Here is a 24,285-nt window from a genome sequence, read left to right as displayed (position 1 = left end):
AACGAGGTGACTCAAGTTCATTGAGTTATTTAAATCCTCTAGCAAGGTAACCTTTAACAAGGTTTATAGCCATCCCTTAATCGGGTGATCCCTAATAGGATCAGTTCCTAAGAGAAACTTATTATAAAGTCTTTAACCAGACTAGGCTCCTAATAGAGAAAACTTCAAAAGAGTTCAAAACAAGCTTATTGGTATTCATCCCCACTGTGGTTTTCCCCATTTGGGTTTCCATGTGAAATATCTCTATGTTATGGGTTGTGAGTTTTTCATGTGATGATTATGTGATTCTAATTAAGTTAGATATGCATGCAATGTTAATTAGTTGTGGTATTGATGATACAACTCATGCATGATTGTATCAGTGAAGTATTCATCAAGACTTGAGGTATGTTGAATGAGGTCTTAAGTTCTTTTGTTTAACTGGTTTAGTTGTCTAAAGTATCTATGCTTAACCGATATAGCTATGGTTAAGTTCAATAGTGAAGACAACCAGTGAACATTATCTTAATATGATAAAGTGTTGAGAAAGTTCTTGCATGTATTGATTCACCCGCCCCCCTCTCAGTACTAGTTAGAACCTTAGTTTCTCATCATTTTTCATCAATTGGTATCAGAGTAACTCAAGGTCCTTGATGATATAAGCTTAACCGCTTGAGGCAAAAGATCCTTCTTTAATGATGAAGAGGGAAGGTCCTAAGTTCAATAGGGATAACTTCAAAACTTGGAAGGACAGAATGAAGATTTATATAAAGAGTTTGGGTGCTCAACATTGGAGCTATGTTGAGAATTCCTATGTAATCCCCAGTAGCACTCTAACCGATGATTAGAAAAGAGAGATTCAAGAAAATGGGTAAGTCATGGAAGCCCTTATTAGGAGCCTATCCAACATTGAGTCATGTCAAGTAGGCTAAGGAGGAAAGTCTTAGAAGAAAAATTGAAGATATGAGGATGGTTGAAGGTGAGACCACTCAGCAATATGGCATGAGGATCAAGACTATGGTTGGAGATATCAAGAACACTAGTGGAATAATTGACGATGCCACCATTTTTAGTAAAGTTATAAGATCATTGTTACCGATCTATGCAATCAGGGTTGCTGCTATTCTAGAGTTAAGGTCTATCGACAAGACAAAGGTATCCTTAGACTCTATTATTGCTAAAATGAATGTACATGAATTGAATAGCTATGATGGTAGTGTTCAGAAGACCGAGTCTTCCTTTAGAGCATCTTCTTCCACTGTATCGATCAGGAAAGGAAAAGAGGCCAGTACTAGCTATGAATCCAAGCCAAGAAGAGATATGGATGATGAGGAGATTCTGATAGAGTTTGAAGCTCTTCTCGCTAAGAGACATCCAAAAGGCATCAAAAAATATAGAGGTGAGCTTCCTCTAAAATGTTTTTCTTGCAATAAGATAGGACATATAGTTGTTAATTGTCCTAATAATGAAAATAAGAATAAACCGGAAAGGTTTATAAAGTATAAAAGAGGAGGTAGGAGAAATTTTCTTGTTGCAATAGATGAAGGTGTTACAGATGAAGAATTTGAGGATGAAGAAAATGAGGACATAGTGTTTTTAGCAGTAAAGGAAGAGGTATCTAACCAGAGAGCCCTTGTCTCTTGCATTGACAACTCTAATGAGTGGATCATTGGTAGTGGGTGTTCTCACCACATGACTGGTGACCGGAGAAAGTTTTTGACTTTGGAAGAATATGATGGAGGTGTTGTTGGGTTTGGCAATGATGCACCTTGCATGGTAAAAGGAAAAGGATCCATCTCACTTAATGGAAAGAGTAGTGTGGATGATGTCTACTAGGTGGAAGGCCTTAAGCACAACCTTTTGAGTGTTTCTTAGATGAACAACAAAGGACTCATTCTGGAGTTCAAAGGTGGAGTCTGCAGAATAATTGGAAAGAGTGGTGAACTTATTACCATTGGTAAGAAGACTAGAGGAAACTTGTTTCAGCTGAATGCCAAGATTAGTCAATGCCTGATGGAAAAGTTTGATGATAGTTGGATATGGCATAGGAGACTTTGTCATATGAATTTTGATAATATTGTAAAGGAGAGTAAGATCAAGATAGTAAGAGGATTGCCTTTGCTGAACAAACTAGAAAATGCTTTATGCAGAGAATGTCAACTTGGGAAGATGTCTTCCTCAACATTCAAAGGTAAGTCTTTTTCAGCAGAGAAATTACTGGATATTGTGCACACCGATCTGTGTGGTCTGATGAAAACAAGAAGTATTCAGGGAGATCGATATTTCATGATTCTTACCGATAAATTCTCAAGAATGTTGTGGGTCACATTCTTGAAAGACAAGTCTGATGTGTTTGGAAAGGTCAAAGCCTTTAGAGAACTGGTGGAGAAGGAGAGCGACAGAATAATTAAATGTCTAAGAACTAATTAGGGAGGTGAATTCACTTCTGATGAATTCAATAAGTGCTGTGAAGAGAATGACATCAAGAGGTAATTGTCTACCCCAAGGAAACCATAGTAGAATGGCATAGCAGAAAGGAATAACAAGACTATAGTTGAAGCGGCCAGAACTATGATAATCCAAGGAAAATTTTCTCACACTTTTTGGAGAGAAGTGATGAGAACTGCAGTCTATACCATGCACCGAGTACTCATCAAGAAAGGTAAAGAAAAAACCCCTTATAAGTTCTGGAATGGGAGAACTCCTAATGTGAGTTATTTTAAAGTGTTTGGCAGTAAGTGATATATCAGGAGAGGTGAGCATCAGAGCAAGTTTGATGAAGAAATATTTATGGGATATTCCACTAAAATTAAAGCTCTCAAATGCTACAACAACTGGACTCAAAAAATTGTTGAGAGTATCAATGTCAGGGTTGATGAATCCCCTGAGGAGCTTGAGGAAGCCTGCAAAAAGCAAGCAGAAGATGAATCGAGTGTAGCCTTCTGGGAATCGATTAAGAAGGAAACAAGTTGCAAACACTAGAAAGACCTTAGTGTTCCTATACTGGTAGAAGCTTCAATAGGTGAAGAAGAAGATGAAGTGGAAGAAGAAGAGGAAAAGAAAGAAGAACCAGATAGGGTCATTCCTAGGTATGTGAAACTACATCATGATCCGAAGCAGATCATAGGAGATAAATATGCAGGGATACTCACAAGGAGAAAGGTGAAAGAAAACTCTTGCATGATTTCTGAAGTTGAGCCTAAAACCACTAGAGAGATGCTTACTGATGGAGACTAGATAAAGGTAATGGAAGAGGAGCTAGACCAGATAGAAAAGAATGCAACATGGTCCTTCGTACCCAGACAAGAACATAAGAATGTAATTGGTACCAAATGGGTCTTCAAAAATAAGCTAAATGAAGAAGGCGCAATGGTAGGAACAAAACAAGAATTGTATGCAAGGGATATGCTCAGGAAGAGGGAGAAGACTATAGATAAACCTTTGCTCCAGTGGCTAGACTAGAAGGTGTTTGAATGCTACTTGCATTTGCAGCATTAAAGGGATTCAAAGTATACCAGATAGATGTGAACTCTGCATTCCTGAATGTAATCCTAGAAGAAGTGTATATTGAGCAACCAGATGGGTTTTCTTTGTCACAAGATAGTAACATGGTGTGTAGATTACACAAGGCCCTATATGGATTGAAACAAGCACGAAGGGCATGGTATGAGTGGTTACACCCTCATCTTGTGAATGTAGGATTTTAGAGAACAAGTGAGGACAACAACATCTACCTAAAATCTGAAGGTGATCAGATTTTGATATATGAAGTATTTGTAGATGACATAATCTTCAAAGGAGATGATGAAATGAGCCATGCATTCATAGAAGAAATGAAGAAAGAGTTTGAGATGTCTCTCATTGGAGAGATAAAGTTCTTCATTGGTCTACAGATTTAGTAGATGAAAGACGAAATCTTCATTACCCAGTCCAAGTATATCAAAGAGGTATTGAAGACCTTTAACATGGAGGAGAGCAAACCGGTTGGAACGCCGATGGTGACCAGCTGCAAACTGACTAAGGAGGATGACTCAGCGCTGGTGAATGAGAAGGAGTACTGGACAATGATTAAAAAGTTGCACTATGTTGTACACTGCAGACCGGATATTGCTCATGCAATTGGCATAGTAGCTCATTTTTTAGAAGAGTCCAAGAGAATCCCACTTGGTAGTGGTAAAGAGGATTCTTAGATATCTGAAAGGGATAGCTGACTATGGATTGTGGTATCCATATAATAGTGACTTTGGTCTCAAAGTGTTTACCGATGTAGATTGGGTAGGTAATGTCGACGACCAGAAGAGAACAACTGGTGGAGCGTTCTTCCTTGGTGGAAGACTAGTCTCCTGGATGAGCAAGAAGAAGAGTTGTATTTCCCAATCTACAGCTGAAGTGGAGTATGTGGCAGCATTTATAAATTGCACGCACGCAATCTAGATGAAGCATGTATCGAACGGCTTCAAAGTACCTATATCTAAACCACTGAGTATTTTCTGTGATAATACTAGTGCAATCAATATTTCCAAAAATCCGGTATTGCATGCTAGGACAAAGCACATTGAGCTCAAGTATCATTTCTTGAGAGAAAAGGTTCAAAATAAAGAGGGTGTATTAAAAAATGTTTCTAGCAAGGAGCAGCTAGCAGACATATTCACTAAGCCCTTACCGAAGACTACATTTACCTATTTGAGAGGTGAATTAGGGGTTCTACCCCTTCATGAAGTAAATTAAAAATGTGTGCTCCACATCAGTCAGGTACTATAGTGACAAATATTAAAGGATTGATGTGTTGAAGGATGATACTCCACAAGGGGAGCAACATAGTGGAGCTTGGAAGCTTGTGCCTCCACTTTGGCATTGTTTTCCAAGGGGGAGAAGATATTTGGAGGAGATGATATTTGATGTATGGGGGAGAAAATATCAGATGATGAAGACATATGACAGAGTACACACGGACCAGTCTAGATGATGGTGGTTGTGATCTTTGAACTAGTATATGTTATTGAGCATGGTGCAGATACTGAGCAATGATAACTTATTATTGCCATCAATGCCAAAGGGGGAGATTGTTGGCATATGATGAAGTGATGACAATGTATGTTGTCATTGATGTCAATAGGTGAACCAGTATGAACTGGTATGAAGATTGGAAGCGGTTATGGTTAACCAAAATGGAGATCGAATGCATCGAATGCCTACCTCGGGAATGTGTGATTTTCTGAGTGGTGTATGAAGAGAACGTGATGGATTACCGTTTTCTAGATGCGGTGAAAATCACATGATATAGAGTGACTTGAGATCTATTTAGATCGTTTCATTCTATGTAATGTGTTTGGATGGTCAGATTTGGACCGCTTGAAATTGTAAATTTAAAATACTTAGGGTTTAGGGTTTATGTTAACCGACTTAATTTTTGTCTATAAGGTTGATGAGTTTTGATATTGATATTGTTGGAAAATGTTGTTTGTGTCTACATGTTGAGATACTTGCCAAACCAAAGTGTGGAACATGTAGAGTGTGATTGCAGAGGAGAGGAGCTGAAAAGGATCTGCCTTAGCAAGTAGTGTTGTTATCAGATCAGAGCTTTACCTATTGACTTCTAATCATTTCAACATAAGGAAAATCCCTTGATCGGGTAGCTTTAACAGGCTTGTTGCAAATCCTCTAACCAGGTGACTCAAGTTCATTCAGGTCATTAAATCCTCTAGCGAGGTAACCTTTAATAGGGTTTATAGCCATCCCTTAACTGGGTGATCCCTAATAGGATCGGTTCCTAACAAAACCTTATTGTAAAGTCATTAACCGGACTAGGCTCCTAAAAGAGCAGACTTCAAAAGAGTTCAAAACAAGCTTGTGAGTATTCATCCCCACCATGGATTTTCCCATTTGGTTTTCCACGTGAAAAATCTCTTCATTATGGGTTGTGAGATTTTCATGTAATGATTATGTGTTTCTGATTAAGTTATATATGCATGCAGTGTTAATTGGTTGTGGTATTGATGATACAACTCATGCATGATTATATCGGTGAAGTGGTCATCAAGACTTGAGGTCTATTGAATGAGGTCTTAAGTTCTTTTGTTTAACTAGTTTAGCTGTCCGAAGTATCTATGTGTAACCGGTAAAGCTATGGTTAAGTTCAATGGTGAAGACAACTGATCAGCATTGTCTTAATATGATAAAGTTTTGAGAAATTTTTTGCATGTACTAATTCACCACCCCTGTCTCAGTACCGGTTAGAACCTTAGTTGCTCATAATTATTCATCAAAATTTGTCTTCAATAACTCAGGTTTGAACTATATGAAAGAGTTTTTTGAAGAAAATAATTTTACATTCTAAACATGGAATTTGGAAAAAGAACACCAATAGGGTGTCTAGTTGAATATTTATCTATATGGGTTGAAGAAATCTCCTAATGCCTAGTATGCTAGGATGGATAATAATTTAACAAAGAAGGAAACCCACACATGCCACTTAGACCACACCTTATATGTCCAACATATTGGTCATGAAATTATCATAATTTTTCATATGTTGCTGAACTTATTTATACATGGAACAACATAGATCTCATGGAGAAACTTTAGATAGAAATGAAACAACAATTTGAAATGTCATATCTGTTGGACATTGATGCTGCTAGGATATGATGTTGTCATTGATGTCAACATATTCCTATGTTTTGGCGATCTAGTGATTGCAGAGATTGTTTGGATTGATTTATTGGTCTATTAGTGATGAAATGGAATATTTCTAGTATTCTTATATCATTCTGTGATGGTTTTAATGATCGAGGAGTCTGATTAATCATATCATTTGATATGGTTTATGGTTTGGTATTTCCTTTGGTATATTCTGGTGTGATCAGATTTTGAGCTGAGATTTTGGTATAGTGTATTTGATGACCTTGTGCATATTTATGTGAGATGGTTCATGATTTGGTTTTGTACAAGTCATATTTCCACGTGTTAGTTATTGTTGTTTGAGTGTTCTTGAGTTTCAGATATTGATCAATGAAGATTTGATAAGTGGTGTTGGTGCAGCTATTGTAGATGATTCTAACATGCTTGTTGGTGTTTCCTAGTTATGTCCTTTTTGATTTAATTCTCAGCATTTATCTTTATGCATGGTGTTGGTGATCTTGTTGATTTGATGGTGTTCTTCATTGAGATGAGACCTATTTGGTGGTGTAGTGTGTTTTGATTGATCTCAGAGATATTTCTGTTGGTGTTGCATGTTTGGATAATCTATTGGGCTCCATTTTATTTTATTAATATCATAATATTGTTTTGGTGGTTTATATTTGTATCATGTAATGAGATTTTTGTAATTAAGCCTTTTTGGGTTGAGTCAACCTTGATGTCAAGGTTGATGATAGGTATATATGGATGCATTATTCATGTAATTTATATTTTGGTAAAGTGTCTGGATTATTAGAGAATTGAGAAGGTGTGAACAAGTGATTGCATAATTAAGTGTTGTGTTTGAGTAGAGATTGAAGAGTTGCAGAGCAAACAAATGCACTTAAGAGGAAGTGTCATCATGCATTAGCAGATGCTATTCCTTTAGTTCACTTGATTTCGGATAGTTATCTTAATTTGTTTGTAAGTCAGTGAGACTTCTCTGTAAGGTAGTGAACCTTGCTTGAAGGTTGTAGCCTTCAATGTTATTGTATTTTGAGAAGTGAGCTCTAGGCAGTCAGCCTGAATGCATATGCATTCCCCATTGCAATTATTTCACATACTACTATAGAGTATCATTTCATTGTGGGTAGGGTCCCACCATGGTTTTTCCCTTGATCCGGTTTTCCATGTAAAAATATTGGTGTTATGTGTTGTGCTATTATTTAGTTTATCTTTGTTGTTAATCTAGTTAATCAGATTTGCATTAAAGGTTCCAATTGATCAATCTGGGGACAACTAATTCAACCCCCGCCTCTCAGTTTTCCTTATGTCTTGCTTCCAACAATATATAGGACTCATGCACCTTTTTATTGGTTTGGAAGTACAAAAAATAAAAAAAGATATATATTTTCCATACCAAGCATGTAGCCCACTTATTAAACAATTTTATAATGGTGGCATGAAAAGGACTTGCAACACCCATAACACTTGGTGATAAATTAGCCAAGATTTAAGTCCCAAGGTTGATGCTACTATGTATATAAGTTTTTCATGCAGCCTCATGTACCTAACAACCACTAGAATTGATAATATGTATGTTGTGAGCCACATCTCAGTTCATGAAGGATCCACATGAGTCTCATTGGATAGATGCTAACTTATATTTTTTTTAAGTAATACGAGTTCTCTCACAATTTTTCCCTATTAAGTATTAATAGTGATTTCAATGATTACTAAGAAATGCCAACAATTTTTCCTTGTTGTCAAATTCTTAATATGGTATTATGTCACATATTTGTATGCACATTGATGCATGTTTTGGTAAGATGTGTAGGGAGCCCTTTCTACAAGGTTAACCATGGAGGGAAGTTTAGTTGCACCTCATTCATAGTAACTTTTTTTGGACCCATGAAATATTCCTTGATTTAAATCATGGTATAAAATTAAATTTTTTTATGCTTATAAAGTTGGATCAAGTTCTTAAATTTTATTTTTTTCTAAATTTTTCATATGTGGTGAAAGCAATTTTTTTAAACTTGTAATTCTCAGAATTAGTTATGATAAGGCATATGCCAATAATTATTTCATTGGTTCTTTAAAATCATATTGTGTTAATCATGAACTAAGTTTTTCCTATACACCTTAACACATTAGTGTAATGGAAAGGAAGCATATTATATTAGTTAGTTTGTAGATTCATCTCGAAATCTCAGCAAATTCTTTTTGAACTTGCAAATAGAATTATAAAATATAGTAAAAGATATATTCATGATGTTGGTCTCTTAAAGATGCAAAATATGAAATTATTTATAAGAATATATTGATTGAGATCTAGGGGAATATCCTAATAATGGGAGATACACTTGTGGATATTGTTTCTTTGTTGGATCAAGTGCAATCCCATGGAATAGTAAAAGCCAATAATCTACTTCTCTTTTCTCTACCTAAGGTGAGTATAAAGGTTGTACCAATGCATCCAAAGATGTATATGGTTAATAATATCAATTGAATACTGAAGGCTACCTCAAGAGTCTCCTTCACCTTTGCCTAGTGATGATCCAAGGGCCAATTAAGAAAAATAAATTTCTCTTTTGTATTCTACAGATTTAGATCAAGTTTTAGATATTCTCATCAAGTCAATTTTTAAATATAATTATCTCCATAATTGTTATAATCATGGATTAGACCCTATTGAAGGGTTTGAGGTAAAATCAGTAAGGCAAAAGGGTGGGTGTTAGGAATTAACCTTAACCTAGTAAAGTTAGTCTTGTTTCACTTGTTACTTGTAGAAATATTCTAAGAAATCCTTAAAAGTCCGTTATCTTATTTGAGTTCTCACATGTGTTAATTTAATTCATTTATTTTATTCCAAACATGTGGAATATGAAATCTTTTCTATTATAAACCCAGTTTCTATTTCTCTCCTTGTATTTTCTGAGGCTTTATGTGATATTCATAATTATGAGGGTTTTTGCTTTTCTTTTTGCCCCCTTAAAAATACTATTTTTCCTTGTTGGATATTGGTCTAGTTGCTTTGGGTTATGTTTTTTTCATATTTATGGTGATATTCTACATTCAAACAATTTCTCATTGAGAAGTTTATTTCATGTTATCAATATTATTTTTCTTTCAACTTTTCAATTTAATTTTATTTGATTCTAAAAAAATTGTTAAGAATGGACAAACTTAAGCAACAAATTCTATATTTTAATTTTTTTAGATGGATCACCTAAAATTACATTAATATTTTTAATAGAAAGTACCTAAAAATATGATTTCAAATGAAATATCGAAATAAATTAAACCAAAATATCACTAGTAAAATTAATTACAAAACTACCCTTGATAGGTTTTGATGCAATACCATATGAACCAAAATATCTACTCTTCTGCTCTTTCAAGATGTATATTTACTTCAAGGTGGTGTGTAAAAATATTATGTAAGACCTCACTAACTTGATAGTTAAACACATTAAAACTAGGTCAAACCCCTTAGTTGTCTTAAAAAATAAAAATGATCAAGATCAAACATCATTTATAGACATTCTATTAGACTATATGATGATGCAACATGTTTTATTCGTTAATTTCCATTTTAAATTAATGTATGATACAATTATTTTCCTCTATGATATATCTATATCCTTATATGTTTATGAGTATATTGTATGTTTTTTTCAGTTTAAGATAATATTCTACATAAATTGTGTGCCAAGTCAGCTCATAATATCAAATATAATGGAACAGGAAAGTTTCAATGTAAACTTAAATATTAGCATTCTAGGGATCCTTGTTATACCAATTATGATTGATTTTAATAAATATGCAATGATAATAATACTTTTAAATGACAAAGTGGTAAGCCTAGGACAAGGAATAAATGTACCAAGATTAATTGATAGAAAAGGATCTAAGATATAAGGAGGAACAAAATAGGAATGAATAATAAGTTACACATGTTTAATAGTGATTCAAATTGTATTAATCATAGATTATATTATAGTTGAAAAAATCATATCATAAGTGTACTATAGATAAATAAATAAAATTATTTATTACAAATCAAGACATCCTCATTGAGGCTCATAAAATAAATAAAATTGGAAAAACCAACAACAAATATTTAATGACGAGAATCTCTTTTATTTGTATGTTGTATAATTTAGAATTTTGTACTATTTTATAAATAATTGATTTTATAACATGACAAGTGATGTTGGGTTGACATGCTCTTTGATACCATGTGGAATTCTTTTGACTTACAGCTACAAAGTGGTGAGGTCACAAACAAGGGGGCATCCCCATATGACAAAGTTGAGGCTCAAACCTAAGAGCACATTGGATCAGCCAACATACAAGCTTGTGATCATAATGATCAAGTGTGGGTTTGAACCATACTGAAAACAAAAACAACATCACCACTTTAAAATTTATACAAATTATTATATAAAACGAAATGATTTACACTTAGGAGGTGAAGTTTCATTAAATTTAAACGTTCAACATCTTTAAACAATGATAGTCAGATCACATCATGAATGAGATTTAATTGAAAGAGAACTCCCAAACACATAATATGGAAAACTTAAAAAATTGCTTTCTTGTGGATCTCACATAAACAAGAAATTAAAAAATTGAACAAAAATACTAAAAATAGGGCAGCCTTAAACCACACCCACTAAGCGACATATTAAGCCTAGAGAATGTTAGTCAACTCTGAGTGTTTAACACTTTTAAGCCTAGAAGTGTATTCTTAGTGTGACCACACATTAAGCAACATATTAAGCCTAGAAAATGTCAGTCAACTCTAAGTGTTTAATACTTTTAAGTCTAAAAGTGTAAGTTTAGTGTGTGTGATTTAAACGATTCCCTAAAAATGCCCATGAAAATTCAATACCATCTCCTAACCATCACTAGCCAGTTTTGCATACTCCAAGAAACATAATTAAGTAAAAACTCTAATTATTGAAGAGAAGACATAGCAAAGGTAACAACAGGCGCAGTTTTATATTTTCGCTCATACGACAGATGATACATAGATACGCAGTGCATGGCTTATTGTATCAACGTAATATATATACGAAGTACAATGCTTATTTTTTCAACAAACGTAGAGAAAGATTATAAGTTGGTGCACTGCATTATTACATTTCTATTATCACATAACCTGGCGACTACGGTCACCATGGAGGGAGCAAGCAGGGGTGCCATGGCACGCGTAACCGCATTCCAAGCTATAAAACACTGTTTCCACATAATTAGACTTGGAATAATCCTCCGGAATAGTTAAGGAGAGTTCCTCGTGAGCGAAGCACTCGGTGGAACCGCTCACAGAGTCCACTACGTATGGCTTGTACTTGTATGCTTTTCCCTTCGTCAATGTCTTTTAACAAAACGAAGATTACGATCAATACATTTATGAAGCTCAGCTCAGCTCCTTCGGTAAAACAGATTAGAGAAGACATAAAATAAGAGAAACAAAACATACCACAGCGCTGGCCCAGACATCTACAGAAGTCTGTGTCATGTTCTCCACTTCAGAAAGGTCCCAACTGCACATCTCAGGAGCGTTTCCAACGATCTTAAATTCTCGCCCAGACATCACGCTTTGAACCAACACAAACGTTACGATCACATCTTCTCCCTGCAAACGCACCTAAAGATGGCAAATTTCTTATGATTCTTGTACGCACTACATTTATCAAATTTATAGTAAGTAGCATTTAGTTAAAGACATAAGCTAATCCTAAATATTAATGAAATGCATAGGTTAAAAAATCTAATCCAAATTTGTTCCAAGCTATTGTGTAGTATTATTATTGACAAGAGAAAAAAAGAGTAATTAAAAGTTACAGACCCTCCCTTGGTCGGAGCAAGCATTGTTTTCATGGCAGCCGTAACCGCAAGAGATACTCCTAAACACTGTTTCCACATGATCAGACTTGGAATAATCTTCCGGAATAGTTAAGGGGCGGTTCCCGTTCGCCGAGCACAAGGTGTTACCACTATCAGAGTCGACTACTATTGGCTTGTACTCGTATGCTGCTCCCTTCGTCAATTTCTGTTGAAAAAACCAAGATTAAGATCAATACGTTTATGAAGCTCAGCTAATCTTGTTGGATAAAACAGATTAGAGAAGACAGCAAGAAAGAGAAACAAAACATACCACAGAGATGGCCCAGGCATCGCCAGGAGTCGATGTCATGTTCTCCACTTTAGAAGGCTCCCAATTCCCCAGCTTCTCACTGTTTCCAACGATCTTAAACACTTGCCCCATTTCGGCATGTTGAACCATTATAAATGTTACTATCACATCTTGACCCTGCAAATAAGATATAAAATTTCATTGGATTCTCACGCGAACGACATTTACAGATTTTATAATAGTATTTAATTAGAGACATGAGATCTTCAGTCTATGACAATTATTCGCAATAAAATTTGATTAGACTATGTATATTTATAATCACAGCAAGATAACTAGAGAAGCAAATTCAGAGATAACTAATAGAACATGAGACAGACCATGTTGATGAGGGGAGTGAAGTTAACCAGAACCAAGAAAAACATGGTTTTGCTGGTTATTTCTCAATTTTCTCTTTAAGTAAATTATCATCATGAATGAATATGAATGTGATCCTAAATATTGAAGAAAAACATATATTTAGATAATCTAATCCAGAAAACTTAGACGCTATTGTGTGGTATTATGATTAAAGAAGAGAAGAGTAGTTCAAGGTTACACACCGAAGAACGGACTGCATGAAGGCTGACCGCACCCACAAAGAGGAACAGCAGGGCAAGGCTTTTTAGCTGGACAGCCATGACTTTTTCTTTGCTCAGAGCAATCAGAGAAAGAAGGATGTTCAGTAAATGATAAGGGAAGGACCTTCATATAGAGGGATTAAGATGGTGACCAGAATGGACCCACGTTAATTGAAAATCACGTTTGCCTTACCCATTTGTGAAAGGGTACCTAGATGTTTGGACCCACGTTAATAATCAGAACGTGGGAAAGGAAGACAAATATTTTAAACATGTGAATGTAAACAGGGCGATACTCTAAAAATCGGATTTTAAAAAAACCCTTTTGATTTCAACGAGACACGTATTGTCTCGAAATCCCATATAAGGGGCCTCTACATAAATTAGTATTGTAATATTTCAATGACTATAAAACTGGTTCTCAAGACAAGGAAAAAGCTAAGTAACGTGAACTCCGATCAACACAGCTATCAACACAGCTATTTATCAAGTTTAGCTTAATCATCACAGACTGAAAAAAAAGAACATGAACGACTATATTTTACGTCACATCCGTAATTATTTTCATGATTAACCTTATCTCAATGTTTCTTTACACGCTACCAAAATGACTAACCTTGGCTCAATGTTTCCTTTCAATCCAAGGCTGTGGGTCACTTATAACTGGACTGAGCCTCTGGATAAGGCCGGCTCCTAGCTAGTTCTATTTGATTATCACTTATATTAATAATTTGCAGAGGTAAACGGTAAGGAAGAACGTGAACTTAGAAGCTTAAACCTTATAAAATAAAAGGGTGATGCATCCAAATATCAAAAAAAAACCTGTAGAACAACTTGTAAACACAAGGCAATCAGCAATAAGTTGATATACACAAAGCAGTAAAGATATGTATTTGCATCAATATTTTGTAAGAAGACTACTATACATGTGGATTTTGAAGGAAAGAAACTTTCACAACTCAAAGCACCTACAACTTAACTCAACTTACAACCTACAATAAAATCATCTAGTTGTAAGTGTTAGCAAAGCTATTTATCACGCGGAGCCAAACCATCATAGACTGAAAGAAAAGGACAGAAAAGACTATATTTTGCGTGACATCCGTAATTGTTTTCATGACTAACCTTATCTCAATGTTTCCTTTCATGCTATCAAAATGAGTATGGTTCCTTTCATGCTATCAAAATGAGTTGTGTATTGAAGATAGTAAACGAACATTTGGGAAGGCGTTCACTGAAATGTAAATTATATATAAAATTTACGGCATTCAAATTCCAAGGACCACATGACCTTGACAAAGACTAAACGTTATGAACGTTAAACTTACAGTCAATGAGATAACTAGAGTAGTTTTTTTTTCCCTTGTAAAAGAGAACCATGTATAATCATAATTATCTTGAATACATTAACAAACCTCTCACTCCCTTACAATAATATTTATTTAACAAGGAGGCTGCACCATGGGCATGAGGAGAGTCGCGGGAAATCAGGGTTGCACGATGGGCCTATTCAGCAAGGAACAATTACTGATCGCAATGGGTTTTTGAAAACGAAGGCTGGTTAGATAAATGTTTTGAGAAACATCAAAAGGCTAGACGAGATGTAGAGCCTAATATTTTAATCTGGACAACCTAGGCCCCAGAAAACCCTAAAACTGAATGGTAGATGGTAAAATCCAGATGGACCAAAACAAGGGAGAAACTAGCTCCGAAAGCACCAATTTTGTATCATTCGAATGCTAGGCCATGTGTTGTGCCTAGGGCTTCTTCCTGGCCTGTTGCTAATATTAAGAACAAAGGGTCAAAGTTTCCAAAAGAAAATGAGGACCATGAGATTGTGGAGGCTAGAAATTAAGTCGCACAAGGAAAGCCCACAATAAGAAAGAAATGGAACGATCCTACGATGGGAGTTAATAGGATGGCCATTGGAAAAAACATCGGGACCAACATTCAAAGCTTCAGGATGCACTCAAATAGCTGGCAAAAAGGAAAGGAGAAAGAAGCATATAAACTCCATTAAAGGCAAGAAAATATGAACTAGTTTTCCAAACCCTCTTCACAACCATTTAAGAAAGTCTGGAAAGAAAGGAACTTAGGAAGCAATCTATTGTAATGCCATTAGAAATAACATCGGTAGCTGTAAACAGATTAAATGAGATTTCTCTGATAGTCAAATGAGGTGGAGACGAATTGGGGGAAGGAGATTCAGAGGATATAATCAAATGGTGGAAGGAGAAATATCGAGATAGGGTATGCATTCGACCTCTAAAAAAAAATTCTTTCGTATAGAATGCATAGATATGTACTTAAAGCATGAAATTCTAAATGGTAGCCCAAGATTTTATAAAGGTACTAGTTTCACTAAAAAAAAATTGGGTGCCAAATTTTGACACAAGTAGCTTCATGATAGTTTATACTCAAGGGGTTGCTCGTATAATATTGGGGTGAAAGAGAAATCATCAGAATAGGAGATGCTTTGGGTTCATTGATAGGAGTAGATGAAGAAGCAAGCTCTTTTTAATACCATCATAAATAGCATCGACAACAATAGACAGATTAAAGGAGATTGTGTTGATAGTCAAATGGAGCAGAGACAAATTGGGGGAAGGAGATCTAAAGAATATAATTGTTATCTTATATAAATGCACCCTATGTAAAGTTGAAAAGATAAACCTTCTAGAGAAACATGGGATCAATCCAAGACTATGGGTCACCTATAACTGGACTGAACCTCTGGATAAGGCCGACTCCTAGATTGTTCTATTTGATTAGCACCTATACTAATAACTTGCAGAGATAAAGGGTAAGGAAAAACATGAACTTAGAAGTTTAAAACTTATAAAATAAAGGGGTGATGCACCTAAATATGAAGCAAAACCTGTAGAATAACTTCTAAACACAAGACAATCAACAACAAGTTGATATACACAACTCAATAAAGATATGTATTTGCATCAATATTTTGCAAGAAGGCTACTATGCATGTGGATTTTGAAGGAAAGAAACTTTCACAAATCTAAACACCTACAACTTAACTCAACTTACAACCTGCAACTGCATATACTTTTCTATCTAAAGATGCTAAAAAGGAGACACAATAACTAGGAATGAAGAATTTCACAAGTTAAGGGATAGATCACCCAAACACACATACAATAATACAGAAATTAGAGAAGGTAAAATAGATTATCTTGTTAATTTCCAAGGTTCCCACTATAATACATGACCAAAAGAGTTACATAAAAATGGCAAAATCTATAGAAGGACTTCAAGAGTCACTAGGAATGAAGTGCATAATCAGAACTACTTACAAAATGAGTCACATAAGTGACTATATCAAACTCTAAGTAAAAATCCACCAAAATAGGACCTAAAAGCTCCATGGGTTGCATATACTCTTCCACCTTAAAATCTAGACCCTCAATCTCCATGAAAAGAGCCCATAATGTATGGAAAATTCATGCAAGGCTAATTCCATCACAGAGAGTCACAAAATAAACCTCAAAATGCTCAATACTTGGTCAAAAGGCCTAAATTTACTCCAACAAAAAATGAAACATCCCCTAGATGCTCTCCCTATGTTTGTAACCAACTCATAAATATTGATATATGCTCTCAAATGTGCCAAGTCACCCTTCATTTGCATTTAGGAATAACAAAATGACTTAAAAGGTTTAAAAACACCTTAATGTCAATTGCTTTACAATGAATAATATGTAGGAAAAAAAATATTTCAATTAGGAGTCAAAAACACGTATATGTGTTATACACTTCATCTTCCTTCATAAGTTTAAACTCAACTCCTATGGTGACTTGGCACCTGTCATTAATCTTATTCTTATCTCCCAACCTTGACTTGGCCTTCTGGTAACACTTGCCATTACTTTTATTAATAACATATTTTATTCTTAACGATTCTATGCAACATAAACACAATACCTACGGGGAACTTGAGAAGTAATTTTTTAAAAGAAAAACAAACAAAAGTCTATCGGCATACTCTAGAGAAAATGTAACCCTAAGTTGAGGTATTTTCATTTCATTTGTTCTATTCATTTTTCATTAGCTACTGGTGGCCGACATAAGGGTTTGAAACCCTAGAAAACACCTTGCGTATGGCCATGACGAGGGTCTCTACTCTTTCTAGGATAGGATGTAGAATTTTCTTGTAGATCTTGTTACTCTCTTCTAGTTGAACAAGCAAGTCTCTCCTTATAATGAGTACCAGAACTACAATAGCTTTAATATATATATATATATATACATATATATATATATATATATATATATATATATATATATCCATTTAGATTCTTGTTTAAATTTGAAAATCACTAAGTTCATTCAAAAAATCCCAACATTTTCTGCTAGCGTTTTGTGATGTATCTCTTAATATTTGTGAAATTTGTATTCACTACCAATGATAGAATGGGTTCTCTGTTTATCATGAGTCGTGACCCTCTATTCTTTGCACAATTTTATGGTATTTCCAATGGGTTTTGGAGCTCAAAACATAGCTTGATTAGGTATTTGTCTCTTTTGCTCTTTGATGAGATTATGTCTACTTTGTGTATCTTCATGGTACTATGACACCATTCTTTAGAGACTGCACTATGCTTGTATGTGATTGTTATTTTTGTATGCTTCTAACATGTGCTTTTCTGTTGACCATACTAGGTACCCTGAAGAATGTTTGTTGTATTTTTTTTAGACTTATCACTATTGTCCTTTGGTAACATTTGACTATCATTGTAGACCTATAGTTATTAAGTGTGAGCATGGCCATGCACCCAACTCATAGTGATTGATGCCAATATCTTCATTTTGTACTTCTACCCTTGTTATTGATCTATTACTTAAAGCTATGATCTGAATTCTTTTCATAACCCTATAGGGGCTGTATTTCCATTTAATCAGGATTACACTTTTATTGCTCACTATTGAGCATGCTTTGTGATAGTCAAAATGTTTGTTCTCTTCATTTAGCAGACCTTATAGCTTATGATTGTTTCTCATATTCGTAATTCCCTCTTCATTGCAAAAACATCAGATTGCTTTTAAGACTGCTTGTCATTTGAACTGTGAACTATCCTGATTATGATCTTGATGTTTATAAGGCATAAGTCCTTGAATTCTTAGTGATGCAATTTGCATTTTCTTAGATAGTGATCTACCTATTGGAGTTATTTCTTTCAAGACTGTGACAATGAGATTAGCATGGAAGACCATCTTTTCATGGCTGCAATATGCACATTGTTTAATGAAGGTTACCCTCTTATATTGAGATGTAAAGGAAAGGTTAGCATTAGTGTCTTAGACCTGTAGTTGTTAGTTTTCTTATACAGACACTTCATTTCATTTTCTTCCATGGCTTGGTCTCATTGATCCCTAATCTGTCCATTGATACCTCCATGGTCATCTAAAAAGTGATCTATACATTAAGTTCTCTTTGTGTTTTCATTGACTGTTTATAAAGATTACAAATTTGTCACAAACCCTTCCTTGTAGGCTATAAATATCCCCCTTTTGTCCACTGTGTATGACTTCTAACTTTGGGGCAGTCATTTGATCACTATATACTCTTCTTGTGTATATATTAATCACAAAAAAAAAATTCTCTATCAACTTTATAACTTCACAAACCTAGCATGTCCCAACACTTATTATCAAATTTTCAATAATGATTGTTACATAACCCAGCTCATGCACCTCTCACGGTCACAACTTTAAAACTTTGTTATATTTAGATAGTATGACCTTTCATTACTTTGTCATTGTACTTTGCCATGATACCATTCTATGTGCCAGCCTCTTTATTAACCTCCAACTCTAGTCACTATCACTCCTTGAGAATCATTATTGACTGATACACTTATGTAGCTCATGATTGATGTTATGAAATGACTATAGTTGAGATTCTTTTCATTAAATCATATAGCTATCTCTTGATTATCTTTCCACAAATGACTAAATTGGCTGTAGTATTATGAATGCCAATCAATCACAACTCTTTGGCTTTTACTGTACTATGTCTTGATATAATCTCTTCCTCTATGATTCCTTCTTTGAATATGAATATGCTTGCAATCTATGAGGTTATTGCACATTGTCTTTGATATCTTATTATGATGCACTTGATGATTTATCATGCTATTAGACTCATCTCTTGAATCAACTTGTTGGGCTCAACCCTTGTGGGAGCCACATTTTACCCCACATGCTTAAATAAACATGATTTCACTTATTACTGCACATGGAACAAAGCAGTTAGAAAAATAAATGCACATAGGGGCTAGATTATGCATGTATGGGTACATGTTCATGTTTAGTGTGCAACCTTTCATTTCTTAGAACCTTAATACAACTCATTATTCACACTCTATGAAAAAAACATGAAACCTTAGGACCAAGGGAAACTAGGAGAAGCGAGGCAACACCATCATGAGCATATTAGACCAACAGTACCAGTCATTTAGGCAATGACTAGTTACCTCCTTTACATGTTCTTCTTTTCAATGTTTACGCATTCATGTATAAATGATCCTTATATGTATTTATTTAAGCAAATTCAGTCTCATGACTTGCTGTGTGAGACATGTATTTTATCATCTTCAATAAAGATTACATTTCTTCAAAAAGACTTATTCAATCTTTTTATGCTTCATACATTTATATCAATGAAATAATTTTATTTTGCAATCTTTTTTTTTGTAATCTATTGAGGTTATTTCATTGGTGTACTTGAATGCAACATAGAGAGGTTATAAAATGTACCATTTGCTTGAAAAACTTGGTGTCTCTAATTGATTGAAACTGTAGGTGAAAATCTAGTAATATTTTTGGCAATTTTTGTCAGATGTTTGCCTGCTAAACATCAAAAGTAGTAGCCTTGTCCATACACCAGGCACAAAGTCACTTAGCAATCATGAATGAAACTCAAAACTTTAGTGTAGAAGATAACATTTACTAAGCCTTTTGAGTACAGGTTTATAAATTGTGATAGTGAAGTATGAGACTTCACTATCATGGGTTTTGAATATGCTCTTGATAAGCTTAGTGAGGCTATTTCATGCATTAGGTTAACTTGTAAAACTTCTTGGATGGACTACTGCCATTTTCCTAACTGATTGGATATGGATGTATGATTTGTGACAACAAGACACAAGTGTTACTATCATAAACTGTATATGTTTGTTGAATTAGTTAGTAAGGGTGACAATAGTACAACTTAACAAACCCTTACAACCTGATAGACTAAAAAACTTGGAGACTTATTGAAAACATGAAACCTAAACTAAGACTACTCTAATGTGCATGATGACACTCAGGAAAAGGAATTATGCGAGTATAACCTACCCTAAACTAATAGCAATGCAAAACCACTTAAACAAAACCATTTAATGAAGACTTAAATAGCTACCCTTCCTCCTCAAAATGCAACGATTTGCGAGCACTATGACATCTAGGAAAATAAAATATACTGAGAAATGGTCAACAAGTTGATGCACCAACTTATGAGAAAGACAAACATATTCACTTACCTCCATAAACCATTCATATGCAATGCTATTCAGGGGATGATAAGTGAGTTGATCATACTTTTGTTTAGCTTTTAGTGCATCCATAGTGCCATCTCCAATTAAAACTTCATGTGTAGGTACCCTATTGGGCTCCATACTAGCTAAATATCTAATAGGGCAGCCTCTTGAATGAACAAAGCTTGGGCTCTCCTTGATGATCTCCTGGTTGTCAAACAACCAAGGAACCCTCTCATGTGCCTACTTTACATACTGCTACTCCAAATCATCACTCATTCCTTCATTAGAGGAAGGAAACTGTCTAAACAATGAAGTGACTTCATCTAGCACACTTTTAGTTAAAACATCAGCCTCAGGCTCTTTTATACACTAGAAAGGAAGTTGTTTATGGTCCTCATTATCACTCTTGAGGACACTCTAATTTGGGCTTGTCTTCCTCAATGAAGGCAGGCAAATTCTCAAACAATGAACTAGCCTCTTGAAACCAACCTTCAATGGGTATATCAACATCCAACCCTTTTTTATAGCAGAAAGGAAGCTCCTCCAACCAGCTATGACCTTGCAACTCAGGTTCATGATATTCCACTTGTTGTTTCAATAACTCAACAAGTTGTTCTAGGTTATCATGACTATCAACCTTTTTTGGTTCTTTGACATCCAACTTTGAACAAAATTGCTCAATAATGTTAGAGCACAACTCTTCATAGAGCGTAATATTAACTTTCACTTTCATAACACGCTTGAAGACATCAGAACTCATATCCTAGAAGAAGGTATTGGATTCAGTTTTATGTTGTTCCTCCTAGTATAATGCTCGTTTGTCCTGTTGATGACCATTGGCCAACAACTAACCATACTATCTAATGTTTTATTGTCACATATAATCCTCATCTCTTTCAACAAAAGAAGGTAATTCATCAATCCATGCTAAAGGTTGGACCTCTGCAACAACCTTTTCTACTTCATCACCCTGTTTTTCTTGAACAAGCTACTCTGGAACATTAGGATCTATTTGAAGCTTCTCTTCTTTCATAGAAGATTTCTATTTTTTAAAACTCTCCTTATGTAGCTGGCATTGATACTCTACGTAATCCTGACTTCCTTGTAGCGGAGCAGACAAAAAAATTTATTTGCTCCTCCCTAGCAACTATCTCCCCTTCAAGACATTCTTCAAACTGCATCCTCTGCATGTTCAATTCTTGACCATGAAAATAGGCTTGATCAGCCATTTCTTATTGCTGCATAATGACCTTTTTGTTCTTCTTGATGTCAACCAATATCACATACATGTGTGAGAACACTTTACTAATATCATTAAGCTTCATATAATCAATGCTCTGGCTCAGATCCCACAATGTGTGATCAAACTGTTGGATTGTATCCAAAACATTTTGGTAAGGATGCTCTTGAGGCTGATTATGAGAATAATCATGATGGTTGTCATAAAAAACCTCTTCTTGAGGCTGGTTTTGATCATATATTGGATGATAATGAGATTGAGTAGGAATGGGAGGGTGGAAAACATGATGAGAATGCTAGTAATCTATAGTTACACCAACATTTTGAATAAAAGTTGCAACATCCTCAACATGATATGACTAAGAGGAAGATGCATGGGAAACACTTTGATGAAAGGAAGGATGATATGCCATACTCCCTATATGCAAGAAAAGTGGTGCAATGAAACGAAAATTTATGAAATCGTGACTAGTCCACACACCAATGGGACTCTTGGTGCAAGTTATGGAGCAGTATGGAATAACTCAATTTCCCAAGGGATGTTCCATTGTTCTCTATCTCACAAGACCCCTTAAGTCAATGCCTTTGCTCTCAGACCACTAGGCAAAGTGACTTAGGGATGACAATCATGAGAATGAGGGATGTTTTTATCAATCTAACATGAATGCAATCCTAATGTGCATGATTTTAATAAATATGAATTAAACTAGTATGTATATGATGATAAGATGAAAATATTATTAAAAGAAATATCCTAACATGATATACTAGCTTAATATGATTATTATGATAAAGAGAAATACTTCTAAAATGCTTATTAGGTTATTTCTATTCAAAGAGGGATTGAAATGCTTGATAAAAATGAGTATAAGTGTGATGCTAAAGACTTGGATTATTGAATGAGAAAATGAGGGCTCTATTTATAAGAAAAACAAGGCAGTGAAGGGTCAAGATCGGATGATCTTATCAAGGGTCGGGATTGAAAGTTATCCATCCATGTTTACAATTCTCACCAATGAAATGGTGACAATTGTCAACATAAGACTTCTTGAGAGGAGATGTAAGAAGCATTAAATGCCTGAGAAGGCCTGATGGTTACCCTGGGAGGTAAGGGTTAAGGTTAGCTTAAGGTTATCCATTGGATAAAGCTTTTATCCAAGGGGTAAACTTGTGTGCAAGGATTAAAGGGATAACCGTGCTAAAAGCATTACATGCTTGATGAGACCCTAGGGTTAGATGAAGGTTGAGTTAGGTAAAATGTCTTTAACCATGCCAAAAGGGTTAGTTAACCATTAATGGTTTGGAAGACTTTTGTGACAAATTTGTAAGAGTCCTTCCAAATTTGTGGGAATTCAACAAGTTACCTTGTTGAAGGCATAAAGGTTTTAATGCCTTTGGAAGACTTTACTCCAAATTTGAGAAGTGACATCCTCAAATTTAGGGAAAGAGGATAATTGAAGGTTTTAGGCTAATTGATTAGGATTAGATAGGTTCTAGAAGAATCTAGAAAGAGGGTTAGGAGGCAAGTGGGAGATGTAGGAGAATGCAGGTGGATGGAGGATAATTTTAATTAAAATAAATTGCTTTATTTTAACAAAATAGATGCAAGTGGAGGATTTAAATAACTTAGATTTATTTATTTGAAGTGAATAATTTAATTAAAAGGAGAGAGAATGGATTTAATTAAATAAAATGATTTATTCAATTAAATGACATGAAAGGCTTAGGTGAATTTAAATAAATAAATTAAATAATTTATTTAATTAAATAGAGGAATGAGAATAAAATGAACATTAAATATTCATTTAGGAAAGTGGTCATTTTTATACATCTACATTTTGCCCCTCTTTGAAGTGACGTGTGTACACATGCTGATTCAAAGAAAATTGATTTGTCATCATAATTTGATGTGATGTTGAAATTTCGATGTCAATATTGTCAATGTCGTGCCCCAGATTTTGATAAATGGTGTTGATAATGCCCTTTCGGGAGATGAATCAAGGATTTTGAAATTTTTTGTTGATTTGATAATAGTTGGTCGATTTGATCGCATTTTAAAATTTTGTCTATGTTGAATGCATGCTAATCGATTCATCTCCTAATAATGATATTTGCTAGGGTTATAAGCGAGAGCACAAGCAAA

At 34.8% G+C, this 24,285-nt stretch overlaps 1 protein-coding gene across 2 annotated transcripts; it reads right to left on the bottom strand.

Annotated features, from left to right (window-relative positions):
* Positions 1-11,586: 11,586 nt before the first annotated feature.
* LOC131857191 (uncharacterized) lies at positions 11,587-13,446 on the bottom strand. Of its 2 annotated transcripts, none has more exons than XM_059209401.1 (5): positions 13,348-13,446; positions 12,767-12,922; positions 12,458-12,661; positions 12,089-12,256; positions 11,587-11,983 (listed from the first exon to the last, which is right to left on the bottom strand). In XM_059209401.1, exons 1-5 carry the CDS (start codon positions 13,423-13,425, stop codon positions 11,759-11,761), a joined length of 831 nt encoding a protein of 276 aa, XP_059065384.1. In that variant the 5' UTR covers positions 13,426-13,446; the 3' UTR covers positions 11,587-11,758. The 2 variants fall into 2 exon arrangements, with proteins under 2 accessions (XP_059065384.1, XP_059065385.1); XM_059209402.1 differs by having other exon boundaries at positions 12,089-12,244.
* Between the last annotated feature and the right edge of the window lie 10,839 nt (positions 13,447-24,285).

This window comes from Cryptomeria japonica, chromosome 7, assembly GCF_030272615.1.
Source record: "Cryptomeria japonica chromosome 7, Sugi_1.0, whole genome shotgun sequence".
In the NCBI taxonomy this organism is placed as follows: Eukaryota; Viridiplantae; Streptophyta; class Pinopsida; order Cupressales; family Cupressaceae; genus Cryptomeria; species Cryptomeria japonica.
Note: the sequence above shows the minus strand (reverse complement) of the source record. Positions and strands in the feature narration are given on the sequence as shown.

Coding starts and splice junctions, on each gene's coding strand:
- LOC131857191 (XM_059209401.1), bottom strand. CDS start 13,425: ATGGCTGTCCAGCTAAAAAGCCTTGCCCTGCTGTTCCTCTTTGTGGGT. Junction 12,662..12,766: donor ATGCCTGGGCCATCTCTGTG/GTATGTTTTGTT, acceptor TTTTTTCAACAG/AAATTGACGAAGGGAGCAGC. Junction 12,257..12,457: donor CTTGCTCCGACCAAGGGAGG/GTCTGTAACTTT, acceptor TGCCATCTTTAG/GTGCGTTTGCAGGGAGAAGA.